We start from the raw sequence: 15460 nt of genomic DNA on the forward strand, positions 1-15460 counted from the left end.
GGTTCTCGGTACCCGGCGATGGTCCTCGGTACCCGGCGATGGTCCTCGGTACCCGGCGATGGTCCTCTGTCCCCGGCGATGGTTCTCTGTCCCCGGCGATGGTCCTCTGTCCCCGGCGATGGTCCTCTGTCCCCGGCGATGGTTCTCTGTCCCCGGCGATGGTCCTCGGTACCCGGCGATGGTCCTCGGTACCCGGTGATGGTCCTTGGTACCCGGCGATGGTTCTCTGTCCCCGGCGATGGTTCTCTGTCCCCGGCGATGGTTCTCTGTCCCCGGCGATGGTTCTCGGTACCCGGCGATGGTCCTCGGTACCCGGTGATGGTCCTCGGTACCCGGCGATGGTCCTCTGTCCCCGGCGATGGTCCTCTGTCCCCGGCGATGGTCCTCTGTCCCCGGCGATGGTCCTCTGTCCCCGGCGATGGTCCTCTGTCCCCGGCGATGGTCCTCGGTACCCGGCAATGGTTCCTGCTCCTCAGAGAGTTCCTGTGGTGGAAATGCAGCTCCGGTCGTGGATGAGTTGATGTTCTGCAGGAAGCGCGGCGGCGTTCTGACCGGTTCTCTCTGGCCTGTAGAATAGCCGCTGTAGCCCGTCCTTCGCTGTAGCGAACACGTTCCCCCCCCCGGAGCTCCTCAGGCCCAGTAGACCCTCAGCTGTCTGCCCCTCTTTCTACTTCCAGAGTGCAGGTGACCACAGAAAGCGATCGGGTCCCGGTCCCGGTCCCGGTCTGGGGCCGGCGCAGACCCCCGGCCTGCCGGCGGGCTTCGCCCCCGGCCCGGGCCTCGTCCACCACACCCCCAGCCCCCACCACCACCATCACCACCACCACCACCACCATCAGCAGCACCACCACCCCTCCACCCCCCACTCGGACAGGAACGGCTTTGCCGGCCGCATCCACCACCTCCCGGACCTGATCCAGCAGAGCCACCACCCCTCCCCCTCCTCCACCGCCTCCAGCTCCCCCTCCTCCTCCAGCCTGGCCAGCCCCTCCTCCATGTCCCCCCACAGCCCCCTGGACAAGCTCGGCATCCTCACAGAGGTACGTCACCCGGCAGGGGGCGCCCGGTTCAGTGCTGTGGCTTTGAGTTGGAGGAACAGCGGTTCGATTCCCTGTCCAGCCCGCAGTGTGAGATGTGGCGACGCTGTACTGAGAACCTGAAGGGACTCTGCTTCTTACTCACATGACTTTCAAGCACAGTGGGAGCACAGCGCCCTCGGCAGGCCACCGCCGGAACTGGAGCTCCTCTGTACCTTCTCTAACCTGCAGCTTCATCTGATCAGCCATAACATTATGACGGGGTTGGTGTGGGTGGGGCAGCAGGTGGACGTTCTGTCTGCAGGGTTGTTGCTGGATGAGTGAGGAGGATTTGACTTCCCAGTCTGCTGGGGTCAGAGGTCAGCTCTTCAGCTGTGTGGTGGAGAAACAGTCCCCGACACAGCGTTGCTCAGCTGGTCTTAATCTTATGGCTGATAGGTGTATGTCTTCTCTTAATCTTTCTATCGTTTTTTGGAGAATTTCACGTAACATTTCCAGACTTTCCCCTCGACGTTTAAAGTGTCTTGGTCTCTTCCTGGATGGTTAGGACAGTAGCTCAGAGCTCAGGGCGCTAGGCGGCCCCGGCAAGTATTCCTCTTCTTAGATTCCATTTTTTCTCCCTTCTGTTTTCAGCATCTGTACGTTTCTCCCTCCTTTGGTTATTTTTTTCCCGCCCGTTTCATCCGTCTGTGACCCGTTTTCGCCCGGTGGTTGTCTGCATGTGTGGATGTGCCTCGGTTTGCCTGCTGCTTCGCCGCCGCCTGTCAAGGTGCGCCGGCGTTTAACCCGCTGCCGTTCTCTCTGTAGAGCCAGTCCAGTAACAACATGCAGAAACACAAGTCGTCGTCCTCCTTCACCCCCTTCATCGACCCGCGCCTCCTCCAGGTCTCTCCGTCCACCGGCAGCGCCCTCAACAACGTCGGTACGTCGCCCGCCTCGCGCCTCACACACCGGCGCGGAACACTCACGTTTACTGGGGTTTAATTCAAAATCCCATGTTTGGCTGCTTACTGCTACATGAAAGTCCACTTGCAGAAGCCTTGAGAGACCACTAGGTGGCACTCTTTAGTCTGTAGACTCACTCACACCTTCCAACTGTGCTGAAAGTGAAGACACTGTCCAAGTCTTTACAAGTATCAGCAACTTATCAAGTCATTAGTTTAAAAAATGAAAGTAAATTTAGTTTTTTGTTTGTTTTTCACTGATTGCAGCATTTATAGAAACAGAGGTTAGATTGACAGAGCAAGTTTGTCTTTCTAATGCCGACCGTTTGACCCTCGCCCCGCCCGGTGACCTCCACATCCTGCACCGTCCCACCTTAAGCCCTCCCCTTTGACCTCCTAGGCTACGCCAACGACGCCCGGCTGGCGGAGGCGCTGCGGGCCGACCCGTCCCGGAAAGGCTCGGTGGTCAACGTCAACCCGGTCAACACCCGCCCGCAGAGCGACACGCCCGAGATCCGCAAGTACAAGAAGAGGTTCAACTCGGAGATCCTGTGTGCGGCGCTCTGGGGTGAGGCCGCGCTTTACCTTCCTGTTTGCACCTTCTACCTGTGGAATCACACCTTTCAAAAAACATGCATTTGAAGTTAATCAGTAGCTCTGAAATCGCTCCGGTGTGGAGGAGTTGGACACAGTGATGTAGAAGAAGGGCCAGTGTTTTACCACTGATAAATGTCCATTACTGACAATTAAGATTTTTTTAATTAACCTAATTTATTTTGTTGTATTTCTATTTTTATTTGTTTTATTTATAAATAAATATGTTAAACTAAAATGAGGCAAAATATATTTTAATTATTGAAATTATTTTCATTTAAGTGTTTTTTTTTATGTAAGTTCAATATAGTTGAATTCAATTTGAGCTGCAGCTACAACTCTGTACCACCAGGTGGCAGCTGACGCTTTGAAAAGCTCACTGTGTGTGTGTGTGTGTGTGTGTGTGTGTGTGTGTGTGTGTGTGTGTGTGTGTGTGTGTGTGTGTGTGTGTGTGTGTGTGTGTGTGTGTGTGTGTGTGTGTGTGTGTGTGTGTGTGTGTGTGTGTGTCAGGGGTCAACCTGCTGGTGGGCACAGAGAGCGGTCTGATGCTGTTGGATCGCAGCGGTCAGGGAAAAGTTTATCCTCTGATCAACCGGAGGCGCTTCCAGCAGATGGACGTGCTGGAGGGCCTCAACGTGCTGGTCACTATTTCAGGTACACACACACACACACACACACACACACACACACACACACTGGACTCCACCTGCTGCTGCCAGACCTCTGAACTAATCGGGGTTGTTTATTGTGAAGGGGCTTTAAATAAAAGCTTTAGCTTAATGTTCTCTGTGAACAGCCTGCAGCATCACACCTGTTGACATGCATGATTTTATTCTCACACGTTTTTTATGATGTAACTTCGCCTTATTTACATTCACATTCTAAAATAATCACATGCTGTTTTAATCCTCTGGATTTTTATCCATTAAAATGGTGAAAACAGTCAAAGTGGGAGTCAGACCGTCAGACTCTGGGCTGAGAGCAGCGGGTCTCAGAGGACGCTATTTTCCGTCTTTCCGTCTGCTTGGTGCTGCTATTCAGAGACGTTCAACATGTTTGAGTTCCATGTTTCTCAGATTGAAAGTCTTTCTCAACTCCAGTGTCACAACCGATGTTTAAGGTGAACGGATGTGGGCTGAAGCTCTGAGACCACAGTGTGTGTGTGTGTGTGTGTGTGTGTGTGTGTGTGTGTGTGTGTGTGTGTGTGTGTGTGTGTGTACAAATGGAACGCTCACACACTCGAGCTTTCCATGATGGAGGTCCACAGAATTGCACACTTGCTCGACGTAAACACGGTTCTGCAACCCCGACGGCGTCTGCTGTCGTCACCCGGTTGCCAGGAGACGGCGTCAACAGTGGCGACCGAAGTTTCCACAAGTTCCTGAAACGTTTTTTTTGAGCTGAAACCGAACAGAATTCACTCCACGAAAGAAACTTCTTGTTTTTAGAAATGCCTGCGATTTTTGGAGTTAATTTTTTTACAATCAAGAAAATGAATTTTTGTGAATCTTGGAGGTGTTTCAGAGGAGACACTTTGTTGCAGGAATCCTGGACAGATCCCTGAAATTTACATTGTTTCCAGTGTTTCACACAGTCTCGGTGTAAACAGACATCATTTTGAAAATGTTTCTGTGTAAACGCTGAACTTTTCTGAAACACAAATGATGCATTTTCACTTGAAACGTCGTTTAAATCGGGTTCATGAGTTACAGAGAAGCACTCAAAGAGCAGAAGAGGTTTGAACAGTGCTTTGGTAGAAAGGTTGTGAATCATTCTATATATATTAGCAGTTAGCATGACATTGCTCTCTGAGCATCCAACCCGACCGGATCGCTCGTCGACACAAGCTGAGAGCAACATTTATGATTGGTGTGAGGTTTGTCGCAGTAACTGATGGTTCTTGCTCCAGGTAAAAAGAACAAGCTCCGTGTGTATTACCTGTCCTGGCTGCGGAACAAAATCCTGCATAACGACCCCGAGGTGGAGAAGAAGCAGGGCTGGACCACCGTGGGAGACCTGGAGGGCTGCGTCCACTACAAAGTTGGTGAGTCCCCATCAGACGGCTGGGTCTGGGGCGCAACTGCAGGAAACAAGGAGCTTCTTGGGAGGCTGTCGGGTAGTTTCTCCACTGACGTCTCCGGTAGCTTCTCCAGTAACACCTCCAGTGGCGCCTGTGGTGGTGTGTCAGGAAGCGTCAGAGGCAGGGTCAACACCTCCGGTCCTCGAGGGCTGACGTCCTGCGTGCTTCACGTTTCTCCAAGTTGCTGCACAGCCGATTGCAATAAAGGAATCAGTCTTAGATTGAAGTGTGCTGAAGCAGGGAGAGAGCCACGAGCTGAAGCAGGGAGAGAGCCACAGGCTGAAGCAGGGAGAGAGCCACGGGCTGAAGCAGGGAGAGAGCAACGGGCTGAAGCAGGGAGAGAGCCACGGGCTGAAGCAGGGAGAGAGCCACGGGCTGAAGCAGGGAGAGAGCAACGGGCTGAAGCAGGGAGAGAGCCACGGGCTGAAGCAGGGAGAGAGCCACGGGCTGAAGCAGGGAGAGAGCCACGGGCTGAAGCAGGGAGAGAGCCACGGGCTGAAGCAGGGAGAGAATCAGGAGCTGAAGCAGGGAGAGAATCAGGAGCTGAAGCAGCAAGAGAGCCACGAACTGAAGCAAGGAGAGAGCCATGACTGAAGCAGGGAGAGAGCCACGAGCTGAAGCAGGGAGAGAGCCACGAGCTGAAGCAGGGAGAGAGCCACGACTGAAGCAGCGAGAGAGCCACGGGCTGAAGCAGCGAGAGAGCCACGGGCTGAAGCAGGGAGAGAATCAGGAGCTGAAGCAGCGAGAGAGCCACGAACTGAAGCAATGAGAGAGCCACGACTGAAGCAGGGAGAGAGCCACGGGCTGAAGCAGCGAGAGAGCCACGAGCTGAAGCAGCGAGAGAGCCACGAGCTGAAGCAGGGAGAGAGCCACGGGCTGAAGCAGGGAGAGAGCCACGAGCTGAAGCAGGGAGAGAGCCACGACTGAAGCAGGGAGAGAGCCACGACTGAAGCAGGGAGAGAGCCACGAGCTGAAGCAGGGAGAGAGCCACGAGCTGAAGCAGGGAGAGAGCCACGGGCTGAAGCAGCGAGAGAGCCACGAGCTGAAGCAGCGAGAGAGCCACGACTGAAGCAGCGAGAGAGCCACGGGCTGAAGCAGCGAGAGAGCCACGAACTGAAGTAATGAGAGAGCCATGACTGAAGCAGGGAGAGAGCCACGAGCTGAAGCAGCGAGAGAGCCACGAGCTGAAGCAGGGAGAGAGCCACGAGCTGAAGCAGGGAGAGAGTCATGTTATGCCGTTTCATTCCCCTGGTCCAGGGTGTGGCTGTCCTTAAAATCCACAGTGGAAAAACCAAAAAAAACTATGGCAGTTGTTGCATTCTTGGTTGTTACAGTTCTGAAAACTACTGGCAATCCTGAACTTTGTGAAAAACATAAAGCCTATTTTTGGAGAGTGAGGTTCTCCTTCCAGATGTTTCTATGACAGAAATAGATTGAAGCATGGTTCATTTCTCACTTTCCTCCAGTGTATGTGAAGTTATGTCATTATTTCAGTTGACATTGAGGATTAGCTGTGATGGGAAATCCACTGCTAGCGGGCTGATTCAGGGTTTGGATGAAGGAGTGAGGAAAATCCCTCATTTAGGAAACTGATGCGGTGAAGACATGGATTAGACGTCTCACCACCGTGTCTCGTCCTGTCAGAATGTCCTCGGACATTTCAGCCGAGACTAAAACTTCCTGTTGGAAACTTCTGTTCAGGTCACGAGCTGCTGGGACAAGAAACTCATTTCCTGTTCAGGGTTTCACCTCCATGAGCGCTGCTCAATGTTTCAGGAGTTTAAAACACAGAGGAAAGAAATGAGGGTCAGAGACCTGGTTCAGGTCTGGATCAGTCTTTATGACTACAGGACCAATCAGATGAAAGGGATAAGAATTATTATAGCCAAAACACTCAGATAGGTAAGGTAGTAAAGCTTTAAAAACACAAAAGGTTAATAACGATAAAATTATCACTAAACTATTGAAGTTTTAAAAGAAAGAAAAAGATTCTAAAAACACAATAAAACTAATTTAGATATGTTAAACCGATTATCTCATCTGATCTTAGTTGTTTGTATGAAGGATCTTTCAGCTCAGATGTTCCTCAGCTGACCCTCCACGACATTTATCTGCTGACTTTATTATCGCACCTTTAATGCTGGAGATCAAATGACTTTGTGACTCGTCATTTTTGTCAGATTCAGATTTACTGGCCGTTAAAGTTGGATCTTTTTTTGTTGGGATCTGCTAAAATGTGCAGGAGGAAGTGATCCAGTGCTCCTTTCCAGTGAAACAGCGGGGCTCTTCTCTTTCTGTCCTGAGGTTTTTCGTTTCTTTTCCCAGTAAAATATGAGAGGATCAAGTTCTTGGTTCTGGCCTTGAAGAACTCAGTTGAAGTCTACGCCTGGGCTCCCAAACCGTACCACAAGTTCATGGCCTTCAAGGTGAGTCCTGCAGGAAGCTCCACCCTCCACGCCGACGACACTCTGCTCTCTCCACCGCCTTCTGCTCATCCTGTTTCAGGAGGAAGGAAGTCTTATTGGTGTTTTTCCTCTTGTGCTTCAGTCTTTTGGGGACCTGGTGCACAAACCCCTGCTAGTCGACCTCACTGTGGAGGAGGGCCAGAGGTTAAAGGTCATCTACGGCTCGTGCTCGGGCTTCCATGCCGTGGACGTGGACTCCGGGGCGGTCTACGACATCTACCTGCCCACTCACGTAAGACCGCCACCCTGTGAAGAACATGAGCCGCGTGGTTCTGGTCCCGATCTGCAGGTTCAACGAACCGCCAGAGACGTTTTCAACAGATTCACGCCAGAAATGAATCGTCAAGCGTTGAGTTCTGTTGACCGTTGCTTTCATTTAAGTTTTGATCCGTGACTCCTGAACAACCTTTCAGGTGAAATCGTATTGTTTTATCTTGTTTTCTCTTCCTCCAGATCCAAACCCACATCCAGTCTCACGCCATCATCATCCTGCCGAACACGGACGGCATCGAGCTGCTGGTCTGCTACGAGGACGAGGGCGTCTACGTCAACACGTACGGGAGGATCACCAAGGACGTGGTGCTGCAGTGGGGCGAGATGCCCACCTCCGTGGGTGAGTGGGGGCGGGGCCACGTGGGTGGGGGTGGGGCCAACTCTGCGGTTGAGTGGGGGAGTGGGGGCGGGGCCACGTGGGTGAGAGGGGGCGGGGCTACCTCCGTTGAGGATCTTCACCTTCCTTCTCTCTGGCTCTCCTTCTCCAGCCTACATCCGGTCCAACCAGATCATGGGCTGGGGGGAGAAGGCCATCGAGATCCGCTCGGTGGAGACCGGACATCTAGACGGAGTCTTCATGCATAAGAGAGCCCAGAGACTCAAGTTCCTCTGCGAGCGGAACGACAAGGTGAGCCCCGACTGACGGCAGAGAGCTGGAACTCATTCAGCTTTAGGATGAACTGCTCAGGTGGCGGGTTCGACTCCAGAGGGCTGGAACTTGCTCCAGAGCGGCTCCGTCTTTAATCTGACTTTCAGAGGTTTTCAAACCAGATGAACCTTTAAATATTCGATCTGAAGCGTGAAAAAATCCAGAAGACAAATTGAAGAAGACCACTGTTAAAATGAACCAAATGACTAAAACTTTTAGAAGAATGTGAAAACAGACTGCTAACCCCCCCCGGTGTCCCCCCCAGGTGTTCTTCGCCTCGGTCCGCTCTGGAGGATCCAGCCAGGTCTACTTCATGACTCTGGGCCGAAGCAACCTGCTCAGCTGGTAGAGGTCCCCAGCCCCGCCCTCTCCTCCCGCCACCCCCCTGCTAACACTGGATCTCAGAACCCGCAGTCGACGCCCCGCCGGATCAAACAAACCCCACCCCCCCAACTCCACCCCCCCACATGAAATCAAATGTGAAACACAGGAGGCGCCTCATCCAGGCTCCGGGGCTTCGAGCTTCTTCTTACTACTGCTACTACCTGGGGAGGGAGCCCCACACCTCCACCCGAGGGAGGGGGCACCTCCACCCGAGGGGGGGAGGGGACCCCCCACCTCCACCGTAGGCAGGGGGGGCTGTTGTATAAAAGCTCCAGTAGTGTGTGTAAATGTACGTCTGTCTGGTCCGATTACTGCTGACGGAGGAGCGGCGGAGGGTTTGAAGCCGGACTGACAGAGGAGGAGGAGGAGGAAGACGAGCAGGAGGAGGAGGAGCAGCAGGAGGAAGAGCAGTGATCACACACGACGGGAGGACGAAGCAGACGGATCTCAGAGTAGTATTTTTTTGAATCATTACTATTATTCTTCTGGTTATTCCTCGGAGATAAGTGTAACTACGTGCAGTTCGACGTCTTTTACCTTGTTTTTATAACATCCACCCACAGTTTGCTTGCTTTTACTGTAAAACCACAGACGTGTACGGTGTGTTTGTGTCGGAGGAACGTGACGTGGGTGTGATCCAAGAAAAAAAACAAAAAAACTCAACAAAAAGGTGTTTATGTACAATAAAGTTCTTTAAAGCTTCCAGATAGTGTCGTGGCCCGACCCCCGACCCCTGACCCCTGACCCCTGAACACCAAACTGCTGTGAAAGGTCAGATGAAAAACAGGTGATGATAGAGGTCAAAGTTCAGTGTGTGTGTGTGTGTGTGTGTGTGTGTGTGTGTGTGTGTGTGTGTGTGTGTGTGTGTGTGTGTGTGTGTGTGTGTGTGTGTGTGTGTGTGTGTGTGTGTGTGTGTGTGTGTGTGTGTGTGTGTGTGTGTGTGCCTCTCTGTCTCAGGGAAGATGATTGTTCCCGTTTTCTATGGAGGAATAATCCGGGCAGGAAATTGAAGTTTCAGTTTGTCTCTCGTCGATCCGTTTCCTCTCCTGATCACATTCTGTTGACCAAACTTAAAAAAAACACTCTGAACGTGAAACTTTTCATTTCCAAGCAGAAGCTAAAGCGACGCAGAGTTTAAATGATGTGTTCATTTCTAAACGTCCTTTCTTTAATGAAGTTCCTTCCTTCTGCTCTTTAAAACCCCAAATTGGTGAGTTTCTGCAGAGGTCAGAGGTCATACGGTTCAGCTTGAAGGGTTTTTAGTCAGTACTTTCAGCTGGTTGGAGTGAAAATGAGTTTGAACCTTTTTAGGTCTTTTTTAAGTCGGATAAGGGAGAAGATGAAAATCCAGCAGCGGAGAGTTAAACATAAGGCCCGTGGACCTGAAATGGTCGGATCAGGAACTCCTGAGCTTTGATTTTTCCTTTGCTGCTGCATTCTCTGGGCCGTCTCAGTTTTTGGCCGAGCGCCCTGCAGTTAGCCACGTAGCATTAGCATCGGAGTGTGACGCCTGAGCCGGATGACCCCAGGGCTCCAGGAAAGCTGAAGCGTGAAGACGGTCGTGGAATGAGATCCTGTCGAATCCGATGGTGTTGATCAGTCTGAGGATCAGCTGCTTCACTGAAAGGCTGTCCGGATAAACTCACTTCAGGGCTTTGACTGAAATCTGAAAGTGGAAGAAAACGGTGGAGTCGGCTTCAGGACGAGCTCCGCAGCTCCGCAGCGTCAGTCTGAGAAACACACATGGAAATGAAATGACCAAAAACTCACTAATGGAGAAAAACAAAAGTCAGGAAACAAACAAAGGTTTTAGAAATGATCATAGACAGTCAAAAGGATTTTTCTTCAGAAGTCAAAGAACAAAAATATCAAAGAAATTCTGAGAAAAGTTAAATATGAGAAGAAAAAAATGGTCAGAAATTAAGTAAATTCTGAGGGAAAAACTTCATTATTGATCAGAAATCCTAAGAAAAAATGATTTTAAGAAAAAAAAAATCCGAAAGTCAGAAATAATAGAAACAAATTCTGAGTAAAAAAACAAGCGGTTCATCTTCAGATTCTGTTATTGTCGAAGCTCTTCAGGTTTCTTCAGTTCTTTGGAGGTGAAGAAGCTTCACGGTTCAGTCTGAGGCAGGCTCCGGTGCGTCTCTAATCAGACATCCTTCCTGTCATTCTGGCTGTTTTAGACTGAGACACTGTGGAATCAAGTTTACTTCCCATTTACCCTAATGTTAGCAAAAATGTCAAATCGGTCCAGAATCCATGAATGTATCCGGATCGCTCCCAAAATCTCATCACTTGTTCCTCATCCACAGAAAATTTCAACACAATCATCCAGAACTTTTTGAATTTTATTGCCAACAGACAGACTCACAAATGAAGAAGCGCTTGGGAAAAGGAAATAATTACCACCGCATAATAAAACTACCTGCTGTTCCAGGCCTGTCCAGCGGGGGTCGCTGTGGTTCGCTCCACTCAGCTGAAGGACCACAGCTCAACCGAACAGCAGGTGGAAGAAAATGCCGCCAAAAACTTGATGAACTTGTGCAACGTGCAAAACGTGTTCATATTCTGCAACTTCAGGATGAAAAAAACACCCCCCCCTCTCTCCCTCTCTCTCTCTCTCTCTCTCTCTCTCCCTCTCTCTCCCTCTCTCCCTCTCTCTCTCCCTCTCTCCCTCTCTCTCTCTCTCTCATCACAGAACTGATCAGAAGCGTTGGGTGGAAAGACCTACGTTACCAAACAGAGCAAACTGCTGCTTCATGCAGACACCACAGACTGAAAAGCCCAGATATCGACACAGAGAACATCCAGGAAGATAAGCTCACCGCCAGAGTGAATTAAAAAGGAGGAATGTTGTGATTGTTGAAGCTCCGTCCAGTCAGGAGCAACACAACACACAAACACACAAACACACAACTCACTGTTATTTACACCAAAAGTCTTATTTTCACTGAAAAGCCTTTTCTCCAAACATGAAGTGCATGACAGAAACATAATGTCAATATGATTATGCAGTGTGTGTGTGTGTGTGTGTGTGTGTGTGTGTGTGTGTGTGTGTGTGTGTGTGTGTGTGTGTGTGTGTGTGTGTGTGTGTGTGTGTGTGTGTGTTGTAATCTGGACTTCTTGTTAGGACTTCCTGTCTGTGTGGCTGCTGAAAAGGGAAGTCTGAGGACCTGAGGATGTCTTTTGTAACCAGCTCGTCTGTTTGTTTTCTGTCTTTGTGTCTTGTTGCACGAGTGAGCAGAGTAGTGTGTGTGTGTGTGTGTGTGTGTGTGTGTGTGTGTGTGTGTGTGTGTGTGTGTGTGTGTGTGTGTGTGTGTGTGTGTGTGTGTGTGTGTGTGTGTGTGTGTGTGTGTGTGTGAGCGTCCTGGGTTTGTCAGCTGTGTCCTGTTGCATCACGACTCGTTGGTCCGACGCCGAACGCTCAGGAAGCGGTTTGATTCGTTCATTCTTCATGTTCAGAACCTGAGCTTCTGGGTTCTTTAAAGGCAGAAGTTCTGAGGAAAAATGCTGAGAATTGAAGTTTCTTGGGCAGAAAGAGCAGAAACACTCATTAATCTCACATTTCTGACAGTCCTGCACCTGAAGCCTCAGACTCGGTTTGATCCGTTCTCTGAAAACCGGTCAGGGTCAGGGTCAGGGTCAGGGTCAGGTCTGACCTGTGTGGCCTGTCCTGGCGTGACTGGACAGCGAGGCAATGCGGAGAACTCCCAGACCACGCAACACTTCCAGGAGGGAACAGGACGTTCTGCGTCCTCCCTCCAGCCTGTGAGAACGTCCTGCTGGGAGTGGGAGTCGAGCTCGCTCCAGATGAGACACGAGGACTTTCTGTCAGATGCTCCATCATCTCTGTTTCTTCAGTCGATCTCAGGTGTTTCATGAACTGTGAGGCGTTTGAACCGCTGAAGCTCGCAGGACTTTAGTTACTGAGGAACTGTTGGAAGGATGTGGCTCAAGCTGCCCTGAGGTGACCGAGGGATCAGTCATCTTCACCGCGTCAGTGGATCTCTGGAGCAGATCTCTGGAGCAGATCCTCAGATTACTGAGTTGAAACCCCACAAGATGCTGGAGAGGAAATCCCAGCATGCTTCACTGCTCATGATCCAAACACTTCCTCACGTTCTGCACAAAGTGGAAAAAGCCCAGAGAAGATCCGAGCCGTCCACACAGCTGAGTCACTCTGCAGTCACACACACACACACACACACACACACACACACACACACACACACACACACACACACACACACACACACACACACACACACACACACACACACACAGGGGTTTATGCAACCAGGATAAGTTTTTACTCTTGAGGAACAGTTTATGTTTGGGTAAGAGCTTTTGGTTTTCCTGTCTGCAGTGAGCTTGGAAAGCTGACCTGTCGTCTCTGAGTCTGGTTCTGCAGGTTTGTGAATTGTTTATTCATTTGAAGCCTTAAAAAGGAAAATATGAAGTAAATAAGTTAAAAAAGACAAACCTGAACCTCCAGTTGAACATCTATCCATGAAAACTGACCTGGAATCAAACCTGGGATACCTTCCTGTGAGGCAACAGTGCAAACCACTGTACACCTGTTTGTAAAGAGGTTCAAAAAATAAAGTGCTTCAATCGTTGACTGCTTTGAGAATGTTGTTTTGATGTTAATATAAGTTTGTAAGTTTAAAACCCCCATGGTGCCGAGATTACGTGAATATACATTTGTGAGCAAAAAGGCGTCTTTCAGGGAATAATGTGATGAAAGTATGGAATTGGCCAAAATCTCACATATTAGACAAATCCCAGATAAAATAAACGACGCTGTCGTAGAAAACATCAAATGCTCAGCGTGTGACTTTTTTATGATCTGATTTTTAAACAGTTCAGAGTGACGGAACGTGCCAGCAGCTTTTAACCGGGTATATTCTGCGATTTTCACTGATTTAAAAAGACTTTCTGCTCAGAACGAGGAAGTTCCTGATGGTGGGGACCGGCAGGTGGAGGTGCTGGCGCTCACGTCCTCGCTGAAGGGAGTGTTTCTGATTCCAGTAAGCTTCAGCAACTGTGAGGAAACATCAGACATGAGCTGTAAAACCAGGAAAACGGCTCAGCTGATGAGGAACGTCAAGCTTTAAATCACTAACAGGCCGGCGGCTTAGCTGAAACTGACGCTTTGAGAAAACGACCTGAAATGAGTTAAAACTCATCAAACACAGCGTCACCCTCCAGACACTTTCATTTCATCAACAGGAGCGATATTCCTCATCAGCCATCCACCTACTGTTGAAAGATGTGTGTGTGTGTGTTGTGTGTGTGTGTGTGTGTGTGTGTGTGTGTGTGTGTGTGTGTGTGTGTGTGTGTGTGTGTGTGTGTGTGTGTGTGTGTGTGTGTGTGTGTGTGGACCAAAAAGCAATACGGGGATTTTTCTGAAAGTCAGAGGGATGCCATCAGAGTTTTCAGGTACTTGTTTCAGTCACTTGCTCAACAGTCGGTCAGCTGTGGAAACTTCTCCCCGTTCTGACTCTTTACTGTGATCCTGGCTGGGATTTCCTGTTTCTGACCAACTCCGCGCCTCAGTGAGGCAGCAGAACCTTCAGCGCTTCTCCAAGTTCTTCTTCATTCTCATAAAGCAGCATGTTTTCCATATCATAAACACATTTTCTCCATTTCACTCATTGCTTGGTGACCGATTTCCAAATCAATCATAATTTCCAAAGAAAATTGTGGAAAAACTAGAAAAAAAAACCAATTTTTTATATGGCTCTGGTGGTTTTGAAAGAAAATAACACTGTAGTGAAACAGAATAGAATAAAAAACAATGAAAAGCCTTTATGAACATTACAGGGAGCTGCTCCTCTCACAGAGCAAATGAAAAGAATATAACAAACAAAAGTCGTGCAGTTTATCCAGACGTGATATGGCAGCTGGTTCCGTGCAGTTCACATTCGAGGCGGTCTTTTTTCTTTGTGGACGATCTTGAACTCCCCAGTATGGAGGGACAAGGTCATTTACACACTGAGGCAGAACTGCAGACAGAAATGAAAAAGGAGACACATAAATAAATATGTGTGAAAAATAAATAGAGGAAGAAAACACAAGAGTGGAAAAAATGAAGACATAAATGTGACAGTGAAAAAAAAAATGCCTGTAAAAAAATCAATAAAATGTCAGATGAAAATAGAATATAGAAATATATGATTTGTAGAAAAGAAAATGTGACAATGACAAAATACAGAAATAATTACAGGCATTAAAAATGAATGAGGAAAGAAACAAATCAATTAAAGTGAAAATGACAAAATAAATATGTATATTTTAATCATATTTTATAGGTTTTTAAATGAAAAAAAAAATTCTTTTGGATGATTTATGGGTATAAACATTTGTTTATTGGGCAATTTTTATATCCTGGATTTTTTTTTTAATGTTGCCAGTTTGAATCCTCCAGAGCCCAGAAGAATAAAAGTGGCGATGATTCAGTAAAAACAGCCTCTCAGCTCTTCTGTGTGAATTTGAAGTTTGATTCTCTGAAGGGAATCTTTGAAAAATGCTCTTTTATGGAGAGATACAGTTGGAGTTTTCACTTTTCCCAGTTTCATTGAATGCACCACAGACGTTGATTAGCTACACCTGTAGTTAATGAACCTGAGAACACCTTCACAGCGACCGGCGGAAGAAGAAGTAGTTCCATAAGAGACAGTAGGAAAATGTCAGGTAAGCTGTGTAGAATATCTCTTCTTGAACACAAAAAGAAGTATGCCTATTCAAAATGAAAATCTTGCAGGTAAATCTTGATTTAATGGTGAAAACTGACCCAATAGCATCAGATTTGGTTTATCATTAGGGACTAGTTTGTTTGGATCAATCCGCACATGAGGCGGAGACTTCCAAACGAACGGCTCCAGGTCAGGAGCGAGAAGCGGAGCTGTCTGGAGAAATGACCGGTGGTGGAAACGATTGGAAGACTGAAGCAATGGAGCAAACTGAGGGGATCAATCCTCCTGTCAAGTAACATTTACCAAGAAACAGGAAGAGATGGAAGCGGCTGA

The 15460-nt window shown here is 48.8% G+C and overlaps 1 protein-coding gene across 8 annotated transcripts in view; it reads left to right on the forward strand.

The window, feature by feature from the left end:
* Positions 1-9131, forward strand: part of LOC115403736 (mitogen-activated protein kinase kinase kinase kinase 4-like) — a 59572-nt gene extending 50441 nt beyond the window's left edge. For 4 of the 8 annotated variants that reach the window (XM_030112728.1, XM_030112732.1, XM_030112730.1 and 1 more), the window contains 10 exons: positions 678-1040; positions 1845-1959; positions 2361-2549; positions 3086-3229; positions 4485-4619; positions 6981-7081; positions 7203-7352; positions 7574-7733; positions 7882-8021; positions 8308-9131. In XM_030112728.1, coding sequence (XP_029968588.1) covers positions 678-1040; positions 1845-1959; positions 2361-2549; positions 3086-3229; positions 4485-4619; positions 6981-7081; positions 7203-7352; positions 7574-7733; positions 7882-8021; positions 8308-8391 — 1581 coding nt within the window. In that variant the 3' untranslated portion in view covers positions 8392-9131. The remainder of the gene's footprint in view (positions 1-677; positions 1041-1844; positions 1960-2360; positions 2550-3085; positions 3230-4484; positions 4620-6980; positions 7082-7202; positions 7353-7573; positions 7734-7881; positions 8022-8307) is intronic. The other 4 variants (XM_030112729.1, XM_030112735.1, XM_030112731.1 and 1 more) reach the window with 1 other exon arrangement.
* Positions 9132-15460: the final 6329 nt, after the last annotated feature.

Source organism: Salarias fasciatus, chromosome 16, assembly GCF_902148845.1.
Source record: "Salarias fasciatus chromosome 16, fSalaFa1.1, whole genome shotgun sequence".
Taxonomy (NCBI): domain Eukaryota; kingdom Metazoa; phylum Chordata; class Actinopteri; order Blenniiformes; family Blenniidae; genus Salarias; species Salarias fasciatus.